The 13,126-nt window shown below is 38.4% G+C and overlaps 1 protein-coding gene across 1 annotated transcript; it reads right to left on the reverse strand.

Annotated features, from left to right (window-relative positions):
• Positions 1-1,446: 1,446 nt before the first annotated feature.
• On the reverse strand, positions 1,447-12,733 carry LOC144646248 (uncharacterized). The gene is made up of 5 exons (XM_078505790.1): positions 9,669-12,733; positions 6,052-6,186; positions 3,946-4,044; positions 3,138-3,327; positions 1,447-1,869 (listed from the first exon to the last, which is right to left on the reverse strand). Exons 1-4 carry the CDS (start codon positions 9,802-9,804, stop codon positions 3,149-3,151), a joined length of 549 nt encoding a protein of 182 aa, XP_078361916.1. The 5' UTR covers positions 9,805-12,733; the 3' UTR covers positions 1,447-1,869; positions 3,138-3,148.
• Positions 12,734-13,126: the final 393 nt, after the last annotated feature.

A 13,126-nucleotide genomic window follows, 5' to 3' on the forward strand; every position in this document is an offset into this window, starting at 1 on the left:
CATGGTTATAATTTGTTTTGACTTTTTTTCAACGCAGTCGACAGAGATAAAGTAATATCGAAACCATAGTTCCAAAATCATTGAGCGTGAAGTTTGAAAAATGGAACATGAAAGAGTTGTTAACAGATAATCTCACGGACACATGTTCACAGGCAAAACTTACAAGAGGCGTCCGTTATAAGACATTATTTTTTTGTGACTCAGGATGACTGTCTGACGTTAAAGTAAACTTTAAGGATTGTTTTAGCTCCGCCTGACTGGTTTAAAGAATTATGCCCTGCTCCAATTTGAAACGCATGGCTGCCGTGCATTGTTTTGAATTTTATCTGTTGTGTTGCGATTAATATTTTCAGCAGGCCGTTATACAAACAGTCAGGCATGTATTAGAAAAAAAAAAGTCACGGAAGTACATCTTTGACGGTAATACTAACCTTGCAAAATCTTGGCCCAGTAATTTGCTCACAGTTTGCTTTTAAAAAAATACTGATATAAAACTATTTGCAAATATTTGCTTAGTTTGCAGTTTGTCGTCGACTTATTACAGCTAATTTGCATAGATCAGCGCCTTTCAAGGTTTTACCGTTACACGGCAAAATTTTAAACTTTCAGCAGCTCAAGGATCTTGTTTTTTACTGGCTAGAGTCAATTTTAGAGGATAACCTTTAAGCCCGTTGTGAATAGAGATACGAGAGGGAAATTAAACAGTTTTTAAGAATCTTTTGAGCCAGGTCAAACGGTCCCGACGATCAACTGACTCATGCTGAACAGCAGTCCTGAAGATGTTGTGCTGTATGCTGTGGGCGAAAAGATTTTTTGTTTTACGTTTGAGAGGAGGGGTAGATGTACTTCTTCCGGGGGGGCGGGGGGGGGGGCACTGCTAAGTGCGGCCTATATGGGGAAGATCCGCCCGAACGTGGTACCTTTTTTAGGCTGTGGGTGTATATATAAAGGGTGGGTATTTCACGACTTGGAGTATAGCAAAGAGTAGAGGCCAAGGCAACTGTGAACTATTAAAACAATCGCCGTTTTGCTGCAAAAGTACGTTATCATGGCGCAAAATAACACTGTTATCCCAGCGTAATAAGTTTGTTTTAAATTTTGGATCATGTTAAACCAAAGGTTTATCTCAAATCAAATTTTTGTGTTTTGATCAGGTGTTTTAACTGTTCCAGCATTTTCACCCACAATGTTCATGCAGGGATCAAACGTTAAGGCCGGAGTTTTATGTCGGTAAGGAGCATAACGAAAAAAAGATGGGCGTTCAATACAACGTTCACTGCCTCCCTGTTAGGTTTATTGGCATGACGTGAACGTTGTCATAACAAGACAACATAGTGGGAGCTTGTTTCTTTTTTTTTTCTTTCTTTTTTTTCTTATAACTTCGGTTTAACTATACCTTTTTAAGTTGGGGTGACCAGGCTTAAAGTTACAACAACAAAAACAACATGATTTTTCAGTCCACTTTTCGACTTTATTATAAATGTTTCAAAGTGAATCTTTTTTACAGGACTTCTCATCATTATTATTGATATTATTATTTTGCTTTCCCTCGAATTTCTTCGAAGTTTGTTTCGCAGGTCTAGCTATAGTCCTTTGCCCTCGGGTTCTACTTTCCGCTATAGCTTTTCTGCCCCCAATCATCAGTTCTAATGTAAATATTTAGTTTCATTGTAAAATTATCGAAAATTCATTGTTATGTACTCAAACAAATAATCATATATTTATATTTTTCTTCATGATTTCTGCTGCTGCACTCTTAAATTAAATCAAATCCCGCGGCTGCAGCGATCGAAGGCTATACAATACATTCTGCAATCGGATTGCTGACATTCCATCAAGTTGGGGAGACTGGAGGCTACCATTAATAATCTGAAAGATAAGGGAAGGTTTTCGAGTCAAGATTTGACTTACAAGATGTAATCTAAACATGTTGCAGTGAGAGAGCTTTCTACATGTGCGATATGGTGTGATGAATTTCATTTTATCTTAAAGGAGTTATTTCTAGAGAGGCACATCGTGGGAAATTTAGCCTGATTTTTTTTCAAGTTTGTCATTCGTATTCCGTCTAAATTTTTCTTTATTCTTGACTATCTTGCGAAACTCCCTTATGAAAAGGATGGGAATGCTCATTCAGTTGCTTGGGGGTGTAAGTTACGTATTTTGTTCTCACTTGGTGTGTTCAAGACAGAACGTCAAAATTTTTAGCGGTCGATTTCTCATTTAGGGTTGCATTCGGAGAATTAAAAACTGATGTACTGTGTTGAAGGTCATGTATAAAAAACGGTATCTTTCCGGGGTCAAAAAAGCTTCAGAAACGCCGAGATTGGTCTCCTTGAAAGAGAAAAATTCAGTTCGACGAGCATTCCCTCGCATATGGGAGTACAGTCAACTCTCTCTAAGACGGACACCGTCGGGACCGGCCCCAACTGTCCGTCTTAGAGAGGTGTCCGCGTTATAGAGAGTCGAGGTAACGTGACACCAGAAATTTTGAGACGATAAAGCTAAACGGCTATGCACAACGAATACACGTCTGTTTTGAGTCGCTTACGTTAGCAAAACCTATAAAGTGGAACAAAAATAATGTCAGAAATTCGCCTTGTTTTTTAATAACAAACAGTAATACTGTAAGTAGAAAACTAAATCTATGGTGCCCATATACCTAAGCAGAGAAGTGATACGTTTTAGCGGATTGTTTTGGGTAAGTTTGGTATTCTAAAGGCGCTGACGTAATATGTTATATGTCGATAACAAGTTTTAAAGTATTGTTCACTAAAAAAAATAACTTTTTGTGCTGTCCGTTGGCGGTTTCAAAGTGTCCGTTGTCCGTCTTAGAGAGGTGTCCGTCTTACAGAGAGTTTTCTTACAGTAAAATGACTGAAAAACGGCAGGGACCATGACCAGGTGTCCGTCATATGGAGGTGTCCGTCTTATAGAGGTGTCCGTTAGGAGAGAGTTGACTGTATCCCTCCCCCCCCCCCCCCCCCCCCCCACTGGACCCTGAATTTGAAGGTTACTTTGTGATCTTTAAATTTGTACATGACATAAATAGGCCCCTTGCATAATGTAATGTAGTGCAATGTAAAACTTATGCGAAGGTCCATTACTCAATGTACCGTGACATAGCTCTTTCAACTTACGTTTGTTCAATTCAAAGTCGGTTCCAGTCCTGCATTTTGATCCTCTGTCCTTTCATCGTTACTTTCCTTTTTGGCGTACACTTGCGGCAAGTGACGGGGCAGTGAAGCTCCATGAACGCTTTATTTTCCTCTTTCTTTGACTTGCAGAATTTCTGGAATCTTTTGCACAAATTAAGGTGATCCTTGCATTCTACACACCAAGGGGAAAAAAGATTTCAAGTTGTTGACGACTTCGGTGCAAGGGTGTTATGGCAAATCTAATTGTAACTGTAAACCCTTCTAGATTGGTTTGTGATTTCTTTCCCGCCAAAACTGACCTTTGACTTAACTTATTTCTACCGCTCATATCATTTGATTGGGATCTTTATATCAGGTGTAAAGACGGTTAAGTGGCCTGTATTTTACCCATCAATAAACTGAGAAATGAAGACATCATTTCTCGAATTAATTTTATAATTTCAAACGACAAATTAAGTTTATTTGTATTTTAGACGACATAGAAGACCGTTAATAACAAATGAGTTAATTTTTACCGCCAAACCATCAAGAGAAAAACTCTCAATAGCATCAACCTTTTAAACCCCTTTTGGTTTGTATGCTTGGTTCTTCTTTCTTGGCTTTTAAATTTCAGAGCCTGTCACGCGTGACAAGAGAGATCATTGAAATTGTACATTTGCAGCCACATGAGAGCGGCATGAGAGACCCACTTGCGGACCCACAAAAAAAGGGCTCAAGTTTCTTACGTTTTCTTCTTAACTTTTTTGTACATTTGCCTGTTTATTTATTTCTGTTTTACTTGTTTTCTTACCCGGGCAACCTGTTTTGCCGTAGATATCCCCTCTGGGCGTGTAAACATCCCAACAGCAGCCATACTGACTTGTTCTGCAGCCTTGCTGAGGTTTTCCACCTGAACAAAACAGTGTGAATTGATGTCAATATACCAATTCTCCTATCTGGTGCCGTATACATTGCTGTCGCACTACTTGAGAGAATATCAATTAAATTATTTTTTAGTGATCAGTGCCGTATTCTCATAAGCTGCATATTTGACCTTGTATTGATTTTGTAAGGAGAAATAAGATGTAGATCACGCAAAAATACAGTTTTACAAGATTTCTGAGCCAGAGGTTTTAAGACGGAATCCACTAGGAAGTCGAGTAATATTTATTAAAGTTGGACAAAAATTAATTTCCAGAATAATTTAAATCCTATTGCGTTATTTCCTACCCTTAATAAAAGGTAAAGATGTAAGTAATCATCCGTGATAACACCAACAACAATTTCTTATCAGAGTCTGAGAAAATGAATTTCAAAGTTCACAAGGTATGGGCAAAATCTCACGTGTAGCCATTTTGTAAATTCGTCTTAAGCGATTCAGTGGAATTCAGCGGAACTTCAAAATGTGTTTTCGATGTGTGGTGTTGTTAGAAAAGATTTCTTTTGATAAGATATTTGAAGCAGTAACAAAAAAGTTTGCAATAAGGTGGAAATAACTCTGGTACAACAATTTCTTATCAGAGTCTGAGAAAATGATATTTAAAGTTCACAAGCTATGGGCAAAAGCTCACATCTTTTAAGCGATTCAGTGGAATTCAGCGGAACTTCAAAATGTGTTTTCGATGTGTGGTGTTGTTAGAAAAGATTTCTTTCGATAAGATATTTGAAGTAGTAACATAAAAGCTTGCAATCAGGTGTAAAAGTTTTGGTACATAATTTTGTCCAATAACTACTCGAAGTCCTGGCGGATTTCCTCTTAATTCAATTTCCATTCTCGTCCCCAGAGCCGCTTGACCCTCTTAGCCGGCTGAGCCTGTGCACGAGAAACAAGTAGCTCTGGGCACATATGATTTGATTGGCTGAATGTTAACAAAAGGAACAGCCAATCAACGGTTGCTAGATTTGGAACTCCCTTCGTTAAAGAAAAATTTTCTCTTGTTAAAATCTAGCCACTTGTTTCGCAGGCTCCGCCGGCTAAGAAGAACAAGTGGCTATGGGGACGAGAATGTTTAATTCCTTGATCAGTAAGGCAGTTTGTTTAGTTCCCGTTTTCCCAGAGCTTGATAGGTTAAGAGAATCGAGTGGCTTGAAGTACAGACAGTCAGGCGAGCTATAACGTAATATTGGTCCCATCCATGTAGAGGACAAAAATTAATTACACTTTTCACTGGGTACAATACAATTCTCACTGATTTTTAAGTAGTAGATAAATATTCGCGTCCGATCTGTATGGGCGTATGGGAAATGAAAACAATAAATTGAATGCAAAGTATTGTTATGCGAATCAGTAGAGATCTGTATCAAAAGTTAATGAATACTAATTAGCTGAGCAGGAGTTTGTATCAAAAGTTAATTCTATTGTTTGGTTTGTATTGGGGTTTACAGTTGCGTACATGTGATCTTAATACTGTGCTGGGATTGGTTTGCACCCTCATGAATACATGTAGTTAATGAATTTTACAAAGACACTGATAAAATGGAAAGAAACCAATTTTTATAACATCTCTATACCTGGGATGTACCTCAAAAGCTTGTCCTTCTATCACCGGACTACTGGTGCGCTTGTCTCCAGTGATCCACCTTGTGTACCACAAGTGTTGGATCACTGAGGTGGAAGAAATAAGAACTTTTTTCCCATTACCACCATGTCTGACGCAGTGCTGACGAGTCCCAAAGAGGACAAAACAGCTCTCCACTGCTAGGCTAGTGTGTTACCTCAGTCTAGAGATGAGCAAACAACCTCGTTCCCAGGGTGAGAGAGACCCTTGGAACGAGGTTGATGCGCAAAGTGCACAAACCTGAGTGCAGTGAGTCCAGTTTACTAATAAACGTAATTGTATCATTTTTGTGCTTGTGCTTGTGCTTGCCGGAACCTATAGTATACAAATTGCGTGACTGTCTGAGTTGCGTTACTTACAGTAGTGGCAAGTCTGTGCGCAGCTTCTCTCCAGCTTGGCTTTCAGTTGATCAATTTCCGTGTGACACACTCCAAATCCAAGCTCTTTGACAACTTTCACACAGATTTCGTGTGACCCTTCTTCGTCCTTGCACTCTGAAATTTTAGAAAGGCGTGTAGTTAACAAATCCCATCTCAAATGGCCAAAAACTACCTTTGCAATGTTACCCGAACACGTGGAAGGGAAGACCGTGGCAAAAGGTCGGTTTCGTTCGTTGTTATTGTTGTTTTTGTTTTCACTGACACCAAAGGGATAAGTCTATGTATGTATTTCTAAGTGACTGTGCTCTGTTTTTCATTGTTATTTTTTCACATTGCATGCATTTATCTTTATTGTAAAATTTTTCTGTCGTTATTTGTGTGTCCGTATTAAATAGGGTTCTCAGACCCATTATATATGGTTTTCTGGTTTTATACTTATACCTAATCGTACCTTTTTGGTACGCTTCGGTAGCATATCAGGCGAGTTTGGTCGAGCCATGGTTCGTATTTTGGCGAGACGCAGTCGAGCCAAAATACCCATGGCGAGACCAAACGAGCCTGATATGCAGCCGAAGCGTACCAAAAAGGTACGATTAGGTATTTACCGTACCCAAATTCAGCCAAAACTCCAGTTATACTTATCGCTCTGTTGAAGCCATGCTTGCAAGGTACGTACTGCAAATTGTTTTGACTTGGTCTTCAACACTTTTACGAAGTTCCTCCTCTGCCTTTTTTCCACTCGTTTTTTTAGAGTTTCATTCTCTAAATTTTTAAAATCAAAATTAAGCGACAAAATTGGAAATTCTGACTCTATTTTTTCAGTTTGAATGTCTCAGACCTCGTCGGCAAACATCGCGCAATTGGCGAGCGCGCTCAAGTTTAGTTTTGGCGGGAAAGTTTTTCTCTTTTTACGACCGCTAAACACCGCTAAATTTAAATTACGAGGTTCTGTTTTATTGGTAAAACCCCTTTTCAATTCATCGTACAGTAACACTACTTTACTTCAAAGTGACCGTGATATGGGGGCATATCAGGTCAGTGACTTGATATCGTAGGATATCAGGACAGTAGATCGCGCTTCTGAATTTGGGTACGGTAAGTATAGTAAACAATCGATTGATTTTAGAACTGGGGGGGCACGTGAACAGAGAAAATTTGTCCGCTTCTTCTTTACTATTCCATTTTTTCCATGACTTTGTTTTTTCTTCATGTCTTCAATAGTCTCTGAATTTTTGGTTGCTTTTCATTTTCACTCGAGAATTGCACCACTTGATGGGGTTTTTTATTATTATTATTATTTTAATTGACACTGGGTGTCAAAATCAAAACGGAGAGTGAAAAACAGCCTTAGAAGTTCAACGTTTACACTGCCGAAAATCTACATGAAGGGCACAGTTCGTCAAAGGTTATTTACGTTAGGGTGTCTATTTTCGGTCCAATAAATGGAGAGCGGTTTCGGCTTCAAAGCAAATACTATCTCTACGGATGCTTGTTTAAAGCTCAACGACCGCTTGTTTGTGTTTATCCGCTGGCTTAAGCGGTTTAGGAAAACTTTAATACCTCACTTGGGGATTATACCAGCATGATTTTAAGGCGTGTCCCGAAAACGTTACTGGGATCTTGAAACTAATCAATTTATAATGACGCCATTACTGATTTGTCGACTATTCAAACAATCCAAAATTAGAAAGTGTAAACTAACGTTAAATAAACAAAATTCATTGATATGTAAGGCGGCCTGATACGTTTTTTGAGTGTCGTAAATTGATGTGATAAAAGATGAAGACAGATGAACATGTCTCAACTAGTGCGAAACCTTTGATGGTATCTCTCGCTATTTTTGTGTACTCTGGATACACCATTTTACGCAACAGACAAGCAAGCTACTAATGTTTTCAATAACGTGCATAACCGAACTTGAGACGATGGCCGTAAGACGCAGCTCCTTTAAAAGTTCTTTTAATTTGCTCTGAGAAGAAAACGTTGAATCAACGAGGAGATTGACGTGTTTCACGGAAGGCTGCGCGCGCAGAAGTAAAAGCGAGTTTTTCATTTCCAATATTGCGCGCTATTTTGCACCTTACTATTTTAGGGGTAGACACATACAAATTGGGTCGGAAACAGCATCAAACAAATTTCAGAACAAGGTCTGTCTACGTCACATTTGACACCAGTATCGAAATTCCGATGATTCTTCTTTTAAGCCGAGCACGACATTCTGTTTTCATAGTTGTGTCAAAGAACAAGTATATTTTGACTAACTTGCTTTAAGTAAGATCTGAGTAGTATAAGAAGTTCTTTCTTGCTTAAGTGGGCTTGATTTATAAAAAGAATTATCCACGACTAAACAGTTATTAAGAGGGACAAACCACATTTTCTACACAATGGAAGGGAGGCGTGAACTGTTCGCAATACTTTGACCTTTTTGAGCGACAAAAGGTAACGGATATTATAATTTGATGGTGTACTGAAAATCATAAGTGCGTGTTATGTCAAATATTTCTCTTGCGATGCCGCAATGCTTTTATCACCCTCCAAAACTTGACAGATGCTTTGAAATGCAATTAATAGCACTAACAAACCCTTACAAACTTCACAGAAAACTGGCCTTCTGTAGCTGTGCCTCCGTAATACATGTGTGTTGTTTATGAGCCCGAATTAGTTACATCGCTAGTTAATCAGTTCAAGACTTTGGGGAATTTCGGCAGCGCAGTCGCACATTGCGTGCTTTACGCATGCGCTTTCTTTCCAAAGAAACTTTTATAGCTTTGTTGCAGAACACGGTACATGTAATTTGAACAGGTTAATATAAAGGTTTTAGAGTTTCGCTCACGAAAATGACTACGCACGCAAATCTTACTTTTAGACAGACACCCATAAAGGTATGGTATACAATTGAACCTTTTAAAGAGGCATTGACAAATTAGCACATACTTACGATATTTTACACATCTGTGAGGTCCAATCTATCATCAGGGATGTTGTGAAATACCAAAATTGTAACAGTGGAATGTTTCTTTGATTGCGACAATGTCGCAATTATGTTCTCTCTTTTTCAAACCAAAACAAGATCCTCAGCTTCGAAAGTAATGTTTGCGTGTCTTTTCTAAACATACTTGCACGAATAATGACCCAAGTTCTCGCTTAAAAGTCCGTTTTCACGGCGAGCTAAAAAATATCTAAAACAAGATTTTTGCGCTTTTTTAAGGACAAGGCACAAAACTTTATACGATTTAGAATTCGGGGACTAGATGGTTTTACCCCTGCTTTACATGTGTGAGACAACAAAGGTCTTATCTGCTATGAATAAAAAAAAACACAAAAACAAAGAAATAATGCCCGGCTGGCCTTTCTCTTTCCAATTTTTTAGTTTCTATTAAAGCTCGAAGCGACTCTGTTAACAAAAGACAAACAAATCATTTTGAAAACTCGTGTGCCCGACTCATTTGATCACTCCATGTGAGTTTTAACTCAGTTGTTTTAAAACAACTAGGATACATCTTCATTGTATGTTGAACGTGAAATGCGTTGGAATCTTCTTGAATACAATTGTGGGGATAATAGGTACGATTAGAATAGCCTCAAACAACACGTACCTTCTCCACTTCGCAATCGGTTTCTCGTGACCGGCCTTCTGCTGTTCCTACCAGTCGAACGTTGTGCCAAGACTTCACAGAGTAGAAGAATTGCGACCAGAAGGTGCAGGAAAGAAACCTTCGCTTGAATCGCCATGTTTTGATGTTTGAGCTGATAACCTCTCAGTTGCTTCCACTTGTCTCTTGAAAATAGGAATGTATTAGCGTTTTATATGGTCGGGTGTGGTTTGCAGTGACGTGGGACATGCGACAAGGGATCTAGGAATTTAAGTCGCGCATTTGCACGCATGCCAGATTCATTTTAAGTCGCGTTAATTAAACTGATAAAAATCTCTTAAACTAGAAACAACAGCAGGAAAATCCGCCAGTTATATTATGGGTCAAGACTTGGTTTATTTTCCCATGGGATAAGAGATAACCTACAGTATATTTTTAGTGTAATTCTTTGGGATTTAATATTCGATCACGTACTGACGCACTGCGTTTTCACGCTGTTTCCTAAATTGACTTTTTCGCGCTTTCTTGCGCCATTCTGATAAGGTTTCAAACCCCCCACACGTTGTCTTCTAGGCAATCTTAAGTCGAAATCGTTTCAAATCTCAACCAGCCTTGCTCCTTTTGGTTTATTATCGCTTCTTTAGTGTTTTCTACCTTATTAAACTATTTTTTTGGTTTTCTTTTATTACAAAGGATACCTATTAACTTCGTGACATGGCCTGATTGTCTATATCCATATCGTGATGAGGCTCAACCCACATGCATGAAAGGTTATATTATTTTGCGGGGCCGTAGCCTCCTTCGCAGACGTTCTTTGGGCTCGTCAGCCCAAAGAACGTCTGTGGTGACTCTCTTTACATGTTTTTTTTTTGCACAGCTCGGCAGTATAAAAAATGTTTTTGGGACGGAGGGAGGAAGAGGAAAATGCCCAATCCCTGGCCCTCGAACATAGAATTTTACACACTGAAAAGAGGATGATTATCGTATTGACCCCCAACCAAAATTGCACCAAGGGAAGGCTGAGAAATTTGTCGAATTCAACAGTGAGATCGCCGATTAGGACGTTCTTCAGCATCTTGTACTATAGTCGACGGAACTTAAAAAAATTGGATCAAAAAGCTCTGGTTTCTAAGTGACCCATTTATTGTTATATGATTACATTGCACTTGAATTTTTTTACGGGTTTTTTTTTTTCGCCTTTTTTCGTGACAACGGTAACGTGCGTGTATGCCGTAGCAGGCTCAGAAACACACATTCAATATCTTCCGTTTTGTTAGTGGTGTTTCGTTCATTTATTTTCTTCTCGATAAAGTTTCTTTTCAGCTGGCGAAGACTCAGGATGATTCCATGCCTTAACATGAGGGAAGTGCGTATTTTCCAGTGTCAAAGCTCAAACTGAAAGTAGATTTTTATTAGATGACTGCACTTAAAGCAATTGTGCGTAGCGTAGGTGATCGCAGTAGAACAGCCTATAGGTGCCGCGATAGAACAATAATGATCAGCCTATTTGACTGCAAATCTTTGAGCTACATCTCAGTTCTGTGAATAACAAGTCATCGACACCATTTGATTTCCATGTTCTATTCTGCCTACGACCCGCAGTTGGTAAAAAAACTCGTGCAAAAAAAAAAATCACAAAAAAAATCACAAATCAAGAAAGTGGGATTCCACTGCACTATAAAGTATTATTTAGAATCTCGCATTGTGGGTGTGGCTCGAATTCATTTACTTACCCCAAAGAGTTACCAGTTTTTCTGTCGTACAATCAAAGCTTACTAGCTCCCAGATCCCGATTTTTTTTCAGTTACAGCTCTTTATTCACGCAAACATGTCGAAGATAAGATTAAAAGTTTATGTATATCTCAAATTTGATAAGAAAGCCCGCTATGTAAGATTACATTTAAACCGGAAGGCAATGCACTGCCTACAACAGTGCATTGATTGCTTCATCACGAAACATTTTACCGACCAAAAGTGCTGCGGTGACCTTATCATTGAACATCTTCGCCAAATTTCATAAAAAAATGTTTTATCCCAGATAAGCCTAATATAATCCAGTCAACTTTATTATCATTTTTTACAGAACGTTTGGTTTGAAAATATATTAATTTGATGCAAATAAAGCTAGCTACTGTTACATTTTTTTTTGTCTCGTACAGAACAGCATGGTCACGCAGTTAGTCGGCGTTTGTTTGTTTTTGTTTTTTGTTTTTTTTTTTGTTTTGTTTTTTGTCTCATGCTTCTCCGACATTTCTATTTTTTGTGTGTCAGTGAGTGCGTATGTGCCTTTATGACCGTTAAATGGACCAATAAAATTACCCGGACACATAAACTTGACTGGCTGGTGGATAAGGCCCTGTTTTTCAGTTTGGGAAAAGAGGATAATGATGAAACTTGGCTGGTAACAAAGAAAGCTTTACCCGGTGCTAACTCCAAGAAAAATAACCGTGTCACACTAAACGACGGTGAGGCTTGATTTTATAATAATACGCTAAACAGAATAAAGAACAATCGGTACAAAGAAGCATGTTTGCGAAGCTCATAGAAAATTAAATGATGTACCGAGTGATTCATTCTTCTAAAAAGTACAAAACTATAAAAACAAATGAGAATAAAGTGAAATGACGGGTACTAGGAAATCAATCCTGATAATCGTGCTGTGCTTAAGAGCAAAGGATCTATAGAACAGAGCACAGAGCAGCATGGTCAGTCAGTCGGCGTTTTTGTTCCATGCTTCTCCGACATTTCTCGCTATGTTATACTATTTTTTGTGTCAGTTTGTAGGTTTGTGCCTTTTTGGCTGTTAAATGGACCAATAAAATCACCAGATACATAAACACGGCTGGCTAGTTGTTAAGGCCCAATTTCTCAGTAAGGGAAAGGGGATACTGAGAGACGCTGGGAACGAGGTTGGAGCTTACTCTGAGAATAATGATGCTTTCTATTTGTGTCACACTAAACGACGGCGAGGCTTGATTTTATAATAAAACGCTAAACAGAATAAAGAGCAATCGGTACAAAGAACATGTTTTCGAAGCTCATAGAAAATCAAATAGAAAATCAAATGCTATTTCGAGTGATTCGTTGTTCTTAAAAGTACAAACTATAAAAACAAATGAGAATAAAGTGTAATAACGGGTAGAAAATCGATCCTGAAAATCGTGCTTTAAGAGCAAAGGATCTTTAGTAGACCTCCTTGATTACATATCAATCGTCTTTGAACCAGAAAACGAACTAATTTTCTATGCTTTGCAAAACCTTTAATAATGAAATCAAACGATGTATTACTTAATGTTCTTGCCTTTTAATTAGTAAAAAATAACGGTCTTGAACAAACTAGAAGTAGTAGCATAGCAGGACGAAAAGCGTATTGTTATCAAAGTTGAAACGCATTTCTTGATACGCGAAATGTAAGTTTTTTTCAACTAAAAGTCGTTCAAGTCAAGTGCTGCTCACTAGTG

This window comes from Oculina patagonica, chromosome 3, assembly GCF_052425735.1.
Source record: "Oculina patagonica isolate OP01 chromosome 3, crgOcupat, whole genome shotgun sequence".
In the NCBI taxonomy this organism is placed as follows: domain Eukaryota; kingdom Metazoa; phylum Cnidaria; class Anthozoa; order Scleractinia; family Oculinidae; genus Oculina; species Oculina patagonica.